The sequence below is a fragment of the Protopterus annectens genome, chromosome 10.part0 (genome assembly GCF_019279795.1).
Source record: "Protopterus annectens isolate FY-2018-M chromosome 10.part0, PAN1.0, whole genome shotgun sequence".
Lineage (NCBI taxonomy): Eukaryota > Metazoa > Chordata > Ceratodontiformes > Protopteridae > Protopterus > Protopterus annectens.
Window position 1 is genome coordinate 1,737,960,663 of NC_056744.1, and position 15,925 is coordinate 1,737,976,587.

At 38.1% G+C, this 15,925-nt stretch overlaps 1 protein-coding gene across 4 annotated transcripts in view; it reads right to left on the reverse strand.

The window, feature by feature from the left end:
• LOC122813969 (neurotrimin-like) overlaps positions 1-15,925 on the reverse strand; it is a 2,345,907-nt gene that overhangs the window by 36,365 nt on the left and 2,293,617 nt on the right. For 2 of the 4 annotated variants that reach the window (XM_044086523.1, XR_006366750.1), the window contains one exon: positions 4,858-4,893. The exons of the other annotated variants lie outside the window; for them this stretch is intronic. In XM_044086523.1, coding sequence (XP_043942458.1) covers positions 4,858-4,893 — 36 coding nt within the window. Of the gene's footprint in view, positions 1-4,857; positions 4,894-15,925 lie in introns of those variants that run through there. 4 annotated transcript variants of the gene reach the window in all.

Below are 15,925 nucleotides of genomic sequence, written 5' to 3' on the forward strand. Positions count from 1 at the left end.
GCTTTCCCAGGGTCATTTAGTTAAGTTATAAACTTATCTGTCCAGTTTGTTATGACCACTGTGCAGGACAAAAACACTGGGCAGCCACTTAACCTACTCCTCCATCTTGGGGCAAATTTTTAAAGGACTCCTTGAGAGACCTGTTACACCCAAATCCTTTGGGCTCCTCCTTCATAGAGCTCTCTGAATTCAAAGGCTACCTAATTTGCATTGATGCGCACTCATTTCATAAAGAGGGAACATCAGATTTAGCCAGAGATGGTCACTCCATCGAAGTCATTAAGCAGGCCAAGACATTGGCCTTACTCTGTATTTTTAAGCTACTATAGGTAGTTCTGCCTTTCACCCATTAATTATTCGATGTATTTTCATGTACTTATTTCATTGTCATCATTGAGCATTCTTACATTTTTTTTTCAGTCAGGAAGATTTCTGTTATACCCAGAGGCATCAGCCTGGGTTAAGAGCTATCTTGAGTAGAGGAAGCTTAGAAAGGTTATCCATGCTTGAGGCTTCACCATCGTTTGCGTATTTTACATTATGTTTCTCATCAGCTTAGTGCCATTCAGCTATTATTGTTGCATTTTGACAGCCAGACAATGGATTGTTACATAATAAGTTGACTTTCTGAAATATTTTTTTTTAATACAGAATAATTTTTTTGCACCATATTATGCTGGTCAGCCATCATTCCCAGAAGGTGGTAGAGCAACATGAAATCTTTGAGTACAGCTGAGACAACATGGAAATTCATTAATCACAGGATTTGCAGGGCTGCAACCAGCATTCTCTTTTTGCACAATAGAGCAATAGAGCTTTCAGTACAAAGATCTATTGTGGTTTTGGCTAGATAACATTAATTTGTCAGAGTTGTTTTTTGATCTGTGCAATCTAAATTTATCTCTGGCTATACAAGATTTCTTGAATTTTCATTGCTAACATGCATGTCAGCATTTATCAATTTCTCTGTTGACATTTGGTTGTACTATGTCTAGATACCATTTATATATAAATTGTCCTTGGTTAAATAAAGAAGGCCAAGAAAAGTGGGAATGAGCATTCTGCCTGGTGGACTACTGCAGGGCAGACATACCCTTTTTGACCCCCCCCCCATGCTTTGCTGGGCCACTTAGACTGATGTAGTACTCAATGGAGAGTGAGCATAGGCAAAAGCTAAGCTGTGAAAAGAACAAGTGACTAAATGATGATTGGGTAAGATGAGGCCATCGGAGGGTGGAGGGCTGGTTGGCACTCCATCTGAAACTTGCAGTCTTAAAAGATGCAGTTTGTTTTGCTGTCATTACATGGATTATTGTTTAAATTTATACAAAGGTATTGTTATATTTGTCATAAAAGTTCACAATGGCTTTTCTCATCTTGGTGAAGTTACTTCAGTGAATCAAATATAATGTAAAATTAACAATCATTAAACCTAATTCCTAAATTAGATTTTAATTATCATACTAAGGACAGCTAAGCTCTGGGACCATTAATATTGTTTGACCAACAATGTTCACTGTAAAATTATGTAGTGATAATAGTTACTGATTGCAGAACATTTATTGCAATAAGATACCAGAGGATCAACATCATTAAATACTACTACAATGTTACTGTGTACAGAATATGCTTTGCTTTTGCCTTTTCTAAATTTGAATGTTCAAATCAACATTCACCTCTGGACAAGGATGGGCAGATGACATGTAACATAACAGTTGGCAGTTTTTGATTCAACAAAATTTGTTGCAATATGCACACATATTATCTGTTGTACTTGGTAGTAAAAATTAAGTTTGTGTGCCTGTAATTGAGTAACTTAGAAGGCCACAATGTTAAAATGCAATTATTTGTATAATTCAGTGGTCTGTTAACTAGAGCAGGCAAAAAAAATATATATATATTAATTAGTCCATCAGCTTTTGCAGTCAAATTCAATGTATTATCTCTCTGTCAAAAATTAATCTCAAGTATTTCAGTTAGTGATAGTGCCTTTCAGAATATATGATGAACAGAGAAGAATAGAATACAGCAATATCACTAACTCCATCATAAGGGAATAGAGCAAATTGTCAATGATAGCAATGTTGATAAGCAACTTCATGAATCTTCCTAGGAAACATAAAGTGCCTCTGATTTATCCTCAGTTAAGATATATCATTTACCTCTGAAAATAAGAAAACTTTAATGAAGGAGAAAATGAGTTAAGACAAATTAAAAGTAGGTTGCTGAAACAGGAATGTAGCAAACGCAAGAAAATGTATTGTTTTCACATTCTTAAATTCTAAGTTGTTATAATCAACAGTAAACATGAGATGCATCAACAATAACATAATTTTAATTTGAATACTACAAGAGTTTACCTTCCCTTAAAATTTATAAGACCTTAAAAACAGAAAAGTCATGGCAGTGTAGGTAAATTGTTATCCCATGTCTAAGATCATAGAATAGATACTAAGTAGGTAAATCACTAATTATGACTTTTAATATAATATTAATAAACTATGGGACATACTTACTTTGTTTAGAGATTCAGTTGAATAAAGAAAACATAAAATAATGCATAAGTGCAGTTGCACTGGCAGTAAAAACCAAAAAGGAAAAAAGGACAGATTTTTTTTTTCTTGGAAAATATCAAGCCAAGATACAAAGTCCATTCATTAACTGAAATCCAAAAAAAAAAAAAATGTTTCATTGTTGAGAAACATGATCCAGATCTTGGAGATGGAGCAAGGGTGAATAATTTGGAACATTTTGAGCTCATATGGCATCTTAGATTACTCTCAATGTATGAGCCATGTCATAATGACCATGTTTTTATCACTAGTATTCTTAAACTTAGATCTGCTAAATTATAATAATAGCCATGATCATGGCTGTTAAAGCAATTCTTTTCTGGTCATTTGGCTTATTATTTTTATAACAAGCTCATTGTTGGTAATTGTTAGTTGAGCTATAAAGCTTTTTTACTTGATATTTTTAAATGTGGGACTATTATTATCTTGGAGTATTTTTTTAAATGTACATAATGGTTTCTGACATACATATTTATACATATTTTTTTCCTTAGGGTCATGTATGATGTGGTATATGTTTGATGTCACTGCTCATAGATGATTGGGTATAATTTATCACGTGATTAGATTTTATAGTTTAAATTTCTTTCAGTGGAATGTAATGACAGTTTCTGATGATGTTCTTTGGAAAGAAAGTACATAATCAATGTTTATGCAATAAACTTATCTAGTTGGTTGCACATACTTCAGCATGTTTTTACTCTTCCATCTTTTAGATATCATGATATATATTTCATGTATCTGAACCTGTCAATAAACAAATGAGACCCTATAAACAGGACGAGTACAAGAGGACTTGAATGGCAGCTGTGCCAGCCAATAATCACAGAGTTGAAACGAAAACTCCCATTTCATTCAGAGGAAAGCTTAGCAAAACCGCTGATTTCCCTGAGATGGTGGATTATCCTGCATCCGCCCAGTCTGATTTTTTTCAACTACAGTCCACCCTCCATTCTGATTCTGCACTGTATTACTAGAATTAATAAAAGCATCTACTTCCTGACCCTAATATTCCTTCTGGGAGTTTCTCCAGTGTCCTAATTCAAAAATCCCCTGATACCTCAAATGTATACCACACATCTTGTATACCATTCTTCTGATGTATTTCTTTTACTTCTTATATTTTATACAGCTGTTTCTCTTTTAACTGATCAATTAATTGATAAATTGGAATATATATATATTCCATTCAATAGTAAACATATTTTCTTTATGTATGTGTGCACTCCGTAAATGCATGATGAGTTCCTAAGTTTTTTTACACTATCAATAAACAAGTCTCAGACAAAATATTTCATAATAAGTAAATGTGTTATCTCAAAAAAATTTAACTTTTATTAACACATTAATAGTCACCAGTACATCATCACAACAGTCTTTTATGGAAATGAAAAAAAAAGCTTCTTACGATTTCACCATTTAAATTAGCATTCATGAATTATTCACTCATCTCCATATAAACAAAGCCTTCCTTCCATAGATCAAAGTTAAAGAGTTAGGTCATTGCAAAAGTTAAAAATGTAAAAACTATTAACAGACATCAAATCATGTGTCATAATGTGTGTTTTCAAGCCTTATACACTTTAATCAGAAATGAAATCAGCAGAGCATACAACTGTTAGTTTCTGTATAGTTAGCTATGCTGAAAGACCTCAGACTCTAAATTGAAAATAATACAATTGTAAATGTATACCAATATCTTATTAAAGAAAATAATTAAAAAAAATAGCAACAAATAAATAAAAATTCAGCATGTTTTACTAGACATATAAGCTGATGGAGTAAAAAAATATCATATCGTGTGATACAATTCAGATCATTATTCCTATTTACTCTGTTTTCTTCATTAACTTAATGAATCACATATTCAGTCCAACCTTATTATTACTCTTGTTTCATTCATTAATTCAATAATATTATCAAACAAAATTCAGTAATCCACAAACAGAAAGGTACACATTGAAATACAAGAATTAAATTCATGCACATGCAGAATCCATACGTTTTTGCAGATAATGTTAACTGGAAGAAAGCAAACTACAGTGCTGCGCTGATTAAATAATATGAAAGTATACACCGCACATAAAAAAAGTAAAAATATTAATTAATGCTAAAACAATAGGAGGGGATCCACAGAAAGGCAACTATGGCAGTGTTATAGAAAAAGTCAAATGAGTGTGTCTACAAAATAAATTGGCTTCATATTTTTTTTATATAGCTCTTGTTAGATCAAAGCACATTACATTATTAGTAAAATTAGTTTTATATTTCAAGGCACTTTTACCTTTCAGGTTAGCATAAACTGTGGAAGTTGTGTACTCTAAAATAAAAGCAGTCATTAGTTCGACATTATTTTATGTCATAAGGTTTATTTTCAGATTATTGCAAATAAAAACTGATATGAAAATAAATAGTTTGTGTAATTCAACAATGCACGGCAGTCTTTGAGGTTCAAGTTCTAAGATTATAGTGTTTAAAGTGAAAAGTCATTTTTGATTATTTACTGCATATTTCAGCAAAATACATTAAATTGAACAAAATGAATAAGCAATGCAGTGCTTTATAATGAATCGTCTGTCCTCAATGTAAGTGAGAATCATCTCTGAATTTAGTTTTTTATCTGCATCATGGGTATACGTAAATACATACGGACAGATATAGATATAGACAGACATACATAGATAGATATACATGTATTTTTTTTAAATTTACATTATTAAACTTCAAATAATGCAAATGTATGAAATGTAGGTGTCAGCCTGAGGAAGAATTATAAACATACTGCATATAATTTGTAAATATATACCATACATATATTTATTATTAATTCAGTTTGGTGCAGTAGTTAGAGTTGTTGCTTCACAGTTCTTATACTCTGGTTTGGATCCAGATGAGGTCAACTGTATTTAAGTTCACATGTATTTCAATTGCCTCCATGATACGTGTGTGTGTGTGTGTGTGTGTGTGTGTGTGTGTGTGTGTGTGTGTGTGTGTGTGTGTGTGTGTGTGTGTGTGTGTGTGTGTGTGTGTGTGTGTGTGTGTGTGTCTTGCAATCTTGCAAAAAAAAAGCATTCTGTCTAAAATTATTCTTCTACATATAATTTGCCATAAGCCTGCCTGCCTCATTATCCTAAATATGATGTATTAGAAAAAGAATAAATTAACAAATATTGTTAGATAATTTTCCTAAAAAAAAAAAATGCAGATGTTATTTTATATCATTTTACCTTTAATATTTTCAGATGAGATACCAATGTCTCAAAGAAAATCATCACCACTGAGTCAAAGAGATCATAGGAAAGATCATAAGAGATCAACAAATGAGGTTTCCAGGGACATCTTGAGAAAGAGGTTAGATAAATATATTAGTGTGAGCTAAGACTGGTGGGGTGAAAGGGTTAAATGAGAAGGAGGGATGATTGGGAGGAAATGAGGTAAAGGAGGGGGGCTAAATGAGTTAGGATAGTGTAGCTGGGTAAGGGATTCATTTTGATATGAACTTGCTATAGGGCAGACGTATGTCCAGGATGACCTGTGAGTACTGTAGTGGACAGGTAGGCATTGGGTTGGTTGTAGTATGTTGAAAGGTGTGAGGATAAGAGTAGGTGAAGGATTTTGGCTTTTGTGTGGGATGGTGTTTGCTAGAAGGCTGCATGTGATGGTAGATGGTTGGCTTTGGTGGATGATTTTGATTGGGTTGTTGGGCTGGGAGGCCATTCTGTTGCTTGGCAATGTCACAGAGGTGTTCAATTTAACTTTTAATAGGATTGTTTGTTTTGTTCTTATGGGAATGAATGTTACCGATAGTGGGATGGAGAAACTGTCATGTGAGTTTTCAGAAGTAAGAGTCAATAACACCAGTAACACGGTGACTGGAGATGGGGATTGAGATGGTGTTTTCTTTGAAGAAAGCATTATGGGAACTGTTTGTTTGCACTGTGATTTAGGTGGGCATTTGGAAAGGAAATGGACATTGAGCAGCTGAGCAGAGGATGCCGTACCAAAAAAAAAAAAAAATATATATATATATATATATATATATATATATATATATATTTTTTTTTTTTTTTAATTTGTTGTTGTGAAGGATTCTTTTGCTGTTACATGATGTACACATAGCTTTACAATGAGGTTTAATCCTGGCTGACTGTTCAGAATTGTGTCTGGAAACCCCCTTGTGAACGGGTTTTGTGTACTACTACTCTTGTTACTCATATTGGGGCAAATGTACTGACTAGTTGAAAAGTAAGAACTCTGTGGCTTTTGGAAGTGGACCCCCTGCATTCCTGTCTGCCTTTCATCTCCAAGGAGTAGAACAATCTCTTTGTGTGGATCAAAGAGGGGTGATGGCCATGCCTCTCAACCTAGTGTGGGTCATGGCTGTGTTACAGTGTTTTTCCCCCCTCTTTTAGCTTGTTGGTGGGGTGGATTTGTTTTCTGGTTCCCGTAAAGAGTTTTGTGGGCTGTGAGGCATGGTTGCTTTCATGAATTTTAGCAGGGTCAGCTTTGGGGTGGTTGTTGGCTCCTATTGTAGTGCTTGGTGGTTGGGTTTGGCTGATGGTGCTTTAGTGCTGACCAAGTGTGCTGGGTTGGTGTGGGGCTTTATTTCCTTGTCCTGTGGCATGGCAGATCTTCCACAGTGTATTTCCTGTTCATTTCAATAGCTTGTTTATTTGGCGGCTTGCTTGTGATGCAGAGCAGTGTTCGCGGGCTAACACTCTGGTTTCCATTAGATGCATACAGTATGGCATGTGTGTGTTAGTCATGAGGTGCATATGCGATCAGTGCATCTCAATTCAGTCAACCAAGGGATAAAACATACAACCCCCCCCCCAAAAAAAAAACAAAAGGTAAATGTAGTTTGATGCATGGAACTGATAGAAGTAGAGTATGTTATGCAAGGGGAGGGGAGGGGGGTTGAGTGCTCAACTAGTGATTTGCAATCAGGAAAAGGTAGCCATTGGTGTTTTCAGCTAGATCACATACCTCTCAACCATTTAGATTTTCAAAGAATGCCCAATATTTGACTTGTGTTTTTTGGTCCATTTTCAAAAAAAAAAAAAAATGGCTTCTGGCTTTATACCCTTCATAAAATTCATGCTGATGAGAGACCTATTCTATCAGCCTTCTGAGTTGTTCAAATTTTCGCAGAATGCCCTGAATTTGACTATAGCTTCATACCCTTCAGGAAATTCACACTGAAATGAGACATGTTCTATCAGCTTTCTATGATTATGTGAGCAGTATTTGGAAATAATTCTCCCTTGATATCATACCCTCAACTGTTCAGATTTTCACAGAACACACTGGATTCGGCTCATGTTATGGTCTGTTTTCATAAAAATATGGTTTCCGGCTTCATACCCTTCAGGAAATTGTGTGGCCTGTTCTATCAGCTTTCTAAGTTTGTGTGAGCAGTATTTGGAAATTGCCCCCCCTTTTTTCCCGACTAGCTTTGTCCATGTTCAGATTTCTTACACAGGGTGTAGATCAGAGGCCTGAAGGAGGTTTGGCAATTGGCAGGGAAGAGTACTGAGGTGAACTCATACAATTTTAATGCCATGCTCATATTTTGAAAGGGGACTGCTTAGACTAACTTTTGGTTGAACATCTTGATTTATTCCAGTTAGGAAGTTGTGGGTTGGTGGGGTGACTGTTTGGAAATGTGGAGTAGGATCTTCGTATTGGAGCAGTGTGTTGTCTATTGGTGTGGTTAAGGTGTGTGGGGAATAAACACTTTGTTGGGTTGTGGGATGGTGTAGTAATGGACGTTGGCTGCGCAAGTGTGGAGAATGGCTGGGGATATTATGCTGCCTTTGTAGGGGGAAGAAGTTTTGGCAGCATTCTTAAATGGGGAGGGGGAATTGGGTGTGGGAGGACAAAGGAAAACTTAGCTATATGTATATATATATATATATATATATATATATATATATCATAGCTCACTCCTTGTCTTGCTAACCTGGTATGTAGGATCTTTCACACCCCCTTTCTTCACCCCCAGTGGCACTACCAAGTGTAGCATGCATGGGTGGGGTACCATTGCTAAACCTTTAACTGCTTCACAGACATGATTTCACTTAGCTGTTCCTGACTAGAGATCAAACAGTTCTGCCTCTGCTATGTCAGAATTACTGAAGGGTGGAAAGGAGAAGATGGGGGGCAGCATTACTCTGTTTGTGCATTACTCTGTTGTTGCCTGATTTCAGGGGTAAGATGAGGTTGCTAGTGAGATATTAGTTGGTGTTCTAAATTTTGTAAATTTGTTCCACATTATGGAGGCTAGTGTTCCTCATTTAGGTTCATAGGTAGGTACTAGGCTATTGGCCCTTGGGCCTATATAAACCTAGCAAAAAAGGTACCCTGGCTTTCGCCACCCAAGAAAATTATTTTCCGGTGCCCCTGTCAAGCAGAGCCACAGAAGTGATCCCCAGGGTGAATTTCCTATCTCCCATCCAATCATCAATATTTTTCTTAAAGAGTGCTAATGAGGAGCTCTGTTTGACGTAGATAGGTAGTCTCTTCCAGAGTATGGGAAGTCTATTGGCCTGAAATTGTCCATTAAAATGACAAAACAAGTCATGGGCATTCAAAATTGCCATTGAGCTGAAACACCTGATGTTCATAGGGTTCATTTGCTTATATCCCATATGCCTCTGATACAAGAGGTTTGAAAGGTAACTCAGTGGAAGTTCTAGCTTTGCTGGAGTTTTCATTTTTGTTTTTACTGATTGGTTTTTAAGTGACCTTTTCACTCATTGTTTTAGTTTGTTGTTTGGGATATTTTTGCAGTGATCCTAATGATAATGGACATCAGCTGGGTATAACAGCCCTGTGTTTCTAATGCTTAGTCAAACACTCTGCTTGTGCTGTGCTGATGAGGTCATAACAAGGCCGAAATATGCATATCCACAGCTAGTGGGGTTTGGCTTTATTGGCCTGAAATTGTCCATTAAAATGACAAAACAAGTCATGGGCATTCAGAATTGTCATTGAGCTGAAACACCTAATGTTCATAAGGTTCATTTGCATATATCCCATGTGCCTCTGATACAAGAGGTTTGGGAGGTCACTCAGTAGAATTTCTAGCTTTGCTGGAGTTTTCATTTTTGTTTTTACTGATTGTTTTTTAAGTGACCTTCTCACTCGTTGATGTCTCTGGGACAGAAATCTATCCCTCCAGCATGTTCTGTTTATTGTGGTGACAAGGTTTAGGTCCCTAGGGCATGTAGCTCAGAGGGATTTGGATTTTTTTAAGTGGAGCATGTCCAACAGCTCTGCATTTGACATAGCTTTGTATGTTAGGCAGAAATTGCTGCTGAATAGGCGATATGCAATGGAGTAAAGCTAGAGTTTTTGAGACGGTCTGCATAGGGCATCTGTTTGAGGTCAGTAATCCTCTTTGTCAAGTATTTCTGTGGCCTTTCCAGTTGTTGTAGATGCCTTGTGAGGTACATACCAAAAGGAGCATTGTACTCTATAATGGGTCTGATGAGTGATGAGTAGAGGGGAACAATGATCTCTTTTTTCTGGATGAGAAACCTTTTGTGATGAGGTGTGCCACATAGAAGGATTTCCTGACCACTGTGGCGATGTGATTATCAAAGGAGAGACTACTGTCCACCTGTGTCCCAAGGTCTCTTATCACACTTTCGGTGTTAAGTAGACTACTGCCTATGTGGTAGTTCATGGGTACAGAGATTTTACCAAAGGGGATGACAATACACTTTTTGGCATTGAGCTTGAGGCAATGACTTTGACACCAGGCATCTGTCTCAGTGAGGCCCTTTTGTAGGATGTCCACATCATTAGGAGTTTCAATTATGGCTCCTAGTTTGCAGTGATCTGTAAACTTAGTTAGCCAGAGACCTGTTAGCCTGTACTTCAGAGAAGTAGATACGAAACAGGAGAGGACCCAGGACTGAACCCTGTGGTACTTCACTTGTCACTGGTCTGAAGTCTGATTTGGAGTCTGCTACTTTCACAGTGTGGGTTCTGTCAGTAAGCAAGTTAGCAACCCATCTTGTGACATAGGGATTTATACCTAGTTTATTGCGTTTATCTATAATTCCAGAGTGTTGGATGCTGTCGAACACCTTGGCGAGATCTAGATAGGCTGAACCACCTTACCCTCATCTATGTCTTTGGTGACTACTTCAAAGAAGTCTATCAGGTTTAGGAGACATGATCTGCTATTTACAAACCCGAACTGTGTGGGGTCCAGAGTTTGGAGATCTCCAGAGTGTTTGTTTATGAGTTCCATGATGATACGTTCTATGGCCTTGCAGACCAGGCTGATCAGGCTAATGGGAGGGTAGATCCTGGGGTCTGTCATAACCCCCCCCCTTTATGTAGTGGGATAATCATCGTGGTGCACCATTCAATGGGTACAAAGCCTGAGGTGAGACTATGACTGAACATTTTACTTAAGTGGGATGCCAGTTCATTCTGTAGTTCATGTAGAAGGCAGCCTAGGATGTTGTCAGGTCCCATGGATGCTGTGTTCTTGGCTTTGGAGAGTGAGGTTTTTACCTGTGCAGCCATGATTACAGGAACTTTATATTCTTCCGGTTTGGAGATGAGCCCTTTAGGAGGTGAGAGGTGGGTAAAGTTAGCACTGAACCTATCTGCCAGGATGTTGGCAATATCAGTTGGTGCTGTATATTTAGTGCCATTGTGCTGTAACTCAGAGCAGATCTGAGTGTTGCCATTGAGATTCTTGACATAGCTATAGAATGTTTTGTGGTTGTCTTTAGAATCAGTGGTGATTTTGTTTTCATAACTAGCTTTGGAGGATTTTATGAGGGATCTCAGCTTCTTACTGAGGCTGACCAGGGAGTTCCTCCAATCATGAGATTTTTCTCTTTTTTGCAACAGTTTCTTTCTTCTGTTGTAGAGTTTGTTTATGGCAGAAGACCACAAGATTGGTTTCCTTTTTTGGAGGATAGCATCTTGGTTCTGTTAGGGATAGCACGATCCATGCATTTGTGCAAGTGCTTATAAAGTGCATTTGTGTAGTATTCAGCAGTCGTACTTCTAGTGTCCATCTGCATGGGTGTTGTGATGCTTGTCACTTCTGTCTTAAGAAGTGTGAAGTTGGCTTTGGAGAAATTTTTTACGGTAGCTTCCCTAATGGGGAGTGCGGGCAGGATGTGAATGTCTAGGGTGATTAGCTTGTGTTCGGATCTAACCAACGAAGAATTGACCTCTAGTGTGGAACACCGGTCACCCATGTTGGTGATGACCAGGTCTGGGATATTGCTGCCCCCAGTGGGGGTATGGATAAGTTGATCCAAGGCGTTGGAATTTATGAATTCCGGAAAACGTTGAGCAAAAGAGTTGGTACATGAGTAGTTTTCCCAGTTAATGGTGGGGTAGTTGAAATCACCCATTATTAAGGTGTTGGGTTGCACCCTAATATTTTCCAGTGTATCAAGAAAAGCGGAGTTGGAATCCTGGGGCATGGTGGGAAGTCTGTAGCAAGCAGCAATCTGGATTGATGTCTTGCCCAGAGTTAGTTGAACTTGGATAATCTCAGATGCATTATGCTGAGCAACTAGCTTTGAGGTGTGGATATCCTTAATGAATATGGACACGCCTCCACCTTTAGTGTTTCGGTCCAGGTTAGGTGGCCGAAAGGTGTGGTATGAATTAGAAGACGAAATACCATGGGCAAAAAACAAGCCAAAAAAAAATCCAAAGGACTTATTAGCTTAGTGCCTCGGCTATTCAGCCTTCAAAGAGTAAAACTATAACAAACATGACAATAATATACAAGTAAAATTAACAAGACCATTATGGTTAAAGAAAGATTGTGACTGGAAATCTGTAATTTAATTTAATTAGCAGTGGGTGTGACTTGTTAATTTTTCTTCTTTATTATTGTGATGTTTGTTATGGTTTTTTACTCTTTGAAGGCTGAATAGCTGAGGCGTTAAGCTAATAAATCCTTTGGTTTATTTTTCGGCTTATTCGTTGCCCGTGGTATTTCTTCTTTCTTTTACTTTGTGGTACAAGTGGTATGATTTATAGCCTGGTAATGCAGGGGGCTCTCTGAAGCTTTGAACCAGGTTTCTGTCATTGCAAAGATGTCGATGCTCTCCATTTTAAGGAGTGCCTCGAGTTAGTGCATTTTGAGGTTTAGACTTTTAGCATTGAGGAGCATTACCCTCAGATTTTTCTTGCTTGTACCTTTTATGGTGGTGAATTTGTCATTTGAACCTTGCCTAAAAAAAGGCACTATAGGGGTGGCAAGAGCCTTTGCCAGTATCTGGAATCCCAAGGGTGACAGGTGCAGGCCATCTCTGGCAAAGCATCGTGGTCTGTCGATCATGTCATCCCAGGCAGACAGATACTGGATTCCCTTAGAATGACACCAGAAGCTTAGCCAATTGTTGAAGTCAATCATCTTGTCCTTGTACTGTGGTATCATTCTGGGTGATGGCAGGATGCTACTCAGGGCTAGGGTCATACCTGCCTGGGCTACAAGATCAGAGAGCTCCTCCATGTCTCTTTTCATGTAGACCAGGGAGGTACGTCTCAGGTCATTTATACCAACATGGACAATGACAAAGTCATATTTGTACTTTTGGAGTGACCTGAGTGCATGCATTATGTGACGGATCCTGGCACCTAACAGGCAGCTGACAGTAACTTTCTCCTTGTTTGGCCTGGTGAGTTGATTTTGGAGGCAGAATGTTCTGACGGAAGGTTGATAGCTATACAGACTTTTTTGCAATTAAGTTATCTTGGCCCATGCAGTGCACTATTTGGAAATCACAAGGTGACCCATGTGTGCTGATATTTAAATTTCCCTTCATCTCGGGGTTTTAGTCATAACATACTTGAGCGGTAGATCAATTTACATTCTGTATGTAAAGGGGTCATTTAAAAGTATAGCTTCAGTTACTGCCATTGTGTTGGTGGGTTGTTGTGTCCACATTATCTTCCAGTGTTAATTCACATTAGCTGCTGCATTTTAATGGGTGTCATTCTGAGTATTGGTGCAGTTACTGCTGTTGTTGACATAAGACCATTATTGTTGTAGTATGTTCCTTTGTTGGAAATAGAAGGATATGATGAAGGATATGATGGTGGACTCTTGGCAGTGCTCAATGATTTTAAATTTTGGTTTATGGATGCTGAGTTCTTACAGTTTCTTTTTTTTTGCAGATCAGTCTGTAGTGGTGTTGGCAATTAGAGTGGTGTGAAAGGAGGTCACAGAATGACAGCGTAGACTGGGCAGTTGATCAGATCATATGAGTCACGCACAGTGAGGTTGCAGGTGAAGGAAGCGTAGAGTGGATATTAGTCGGTGACTGGAAGGAAGTGCCTTTGAAAGGTAATGGTGCATGTTGCAGTGGATGTCCTTGTCGCTAAATTTGTGCACAGGTAGGCTTGAGTGGGTCAGGGAAAAGTGAACAACAGTCAGTGGCCTGGGGGGGGTTTGCTTGTTGGGGTTGTGCACAATGAGATTGCAGGTAATCTTTATGGGCACATTGCACTTAATGTGGTGGGATAGTGTGTGGGGAAGTGAGGAGAAAGTATGTTGGTGTAGGGTACAGCAAGGTTGGGAATTTCATGGGGAATCTGGGGTCACCACAGATGGGGGGGAGTCACAGCAAGCTTAGGATCATAGGAAATTATTAGTCTAATGACTCTACCGCCCATACAAGCTAGCCAAGTCAGCCAGCCTTGCCATTTGTAACCCTTACTTTCAAGGGCAGAACCTGTTGCCTTTGTCCAAAAGAGACATGGGTGGAACCCCTGAGGTGATTTTATGGCTACCCATCCTGTTTTAATTGTTTGGAGAGGGCCAGGGAGGTTTTATGTCACAGGACGTTGAGTTTGTTCCAAAGTAAGGGTATCTTTTGGGGACAAACTTGTCCTTCAAGCAGGTTTTATTAGTAAAAAAGAGTACGAACCAGATGAACGTCAACAGTATCAAAACTAAAAAATGCCCTTTGTAGACATTCCTTAGAATGTGTGAAGTGTAAGAAATTTCTTTTTTCCATTCTTGAAGTTGGGCAAATGGATTTGAGGGGTGGGGATTTTAAAAATTATCTTGAACAGAAAGAGACTTTATGGCAGATCAAACTTGGTGCTGACAGGAAGCCTGGATTAAATGAGGCTGTGAACATTAAATGTTTTTTAAAATATAGAAAATTAAATTTAAACAAACATTTTGACCTTATTACTTATTTGGATTAAGTTTTTAACCTTTTTTATGTTTAACATATTGTTTTTATGTTTTGTTTGTTTTTGGTCTTGTCTTTTTAAAAGATTCTCACATTAAGTCATTTGTACTAATTAATTATTTAATTGGTTTGGTTACTTAACCGTTGTTTTTACAAGTAGATTATGTTTTCTGATGAAGTCTCTTGACGAAAGTGATGAATAAACTGTGTTCCGCTAACAGCTCTCATCATTTTTTTGCCTTGATCACTGGTTCCTGATTTTTGTTTCAGGTTTTATTAGTCTCACATACCAGCTTATTGTCAGAAATGGGTGTGTGCTAAGTGAGCAGTGGTCAGTGCCCTGATGAAAGGACTTTGAAAGGTAATGGATTCTTCCTGTATGGATTTTGATTGTTGGAGTAGTGCACAATGAGGTTGCACAGGGAGGTATGTTTGGGTCACTGTCATGCAGGGATGGGGGTCATGTATAGGTTGTTGGGGTTTACAGGTGGGGTAGAATCACATCAATCACAGAAAGCATAGGAAGCTATGAGGTTAATGGTTTTAGGGCCTTTGTAGGCTAACCAAGTCCAATTTCCTATTTACAGATATGGCCCTTATTGTCCTTCAAGAGATATGGGTGGAACCCTGAGGTGAATTTATAGTCACCCATTAGTTGTTTTGGTAGTGGGATAAATATATGAGGTGCTTTTTTTTTCTTTCAAATGTGGCTCTTTTGGGGAGTTATGGGCTACTGAAGTTGCTTGTCAGTCAATTTAAGTCTGTTCATTGGGCAGGAGTTAATATATTATGTAGTTTACCACTGTGTTGCCTTTGGGTTACTTTAAAGAGATAGCTCTTAGGGCAGGTGGATAGGGTTGGTCTTGGGGATTTCCATTTTGATTACACATTTTATAGGAGGTGTTGGGTCTGTGGGGTGTAATTGGGGGGGTTGTTTGTGGTTGGTGGATGATAGGACATGGGGACAATTGGGGGATGCTGAGAGTTAGGGGGTTTAAATTAATATCGAGTAGATTTAGTGGGTGTTGGAGATTAGGGTTCACTTCACTTGTGTAAGATGGCAATGGAATGGATTGTGCTGTTTGCAGAAGGTATATCATGTCATATTAAGTTTAAAAGGCTTGCTGCAGGATTTTGGGGCATCTCTTTATAGAT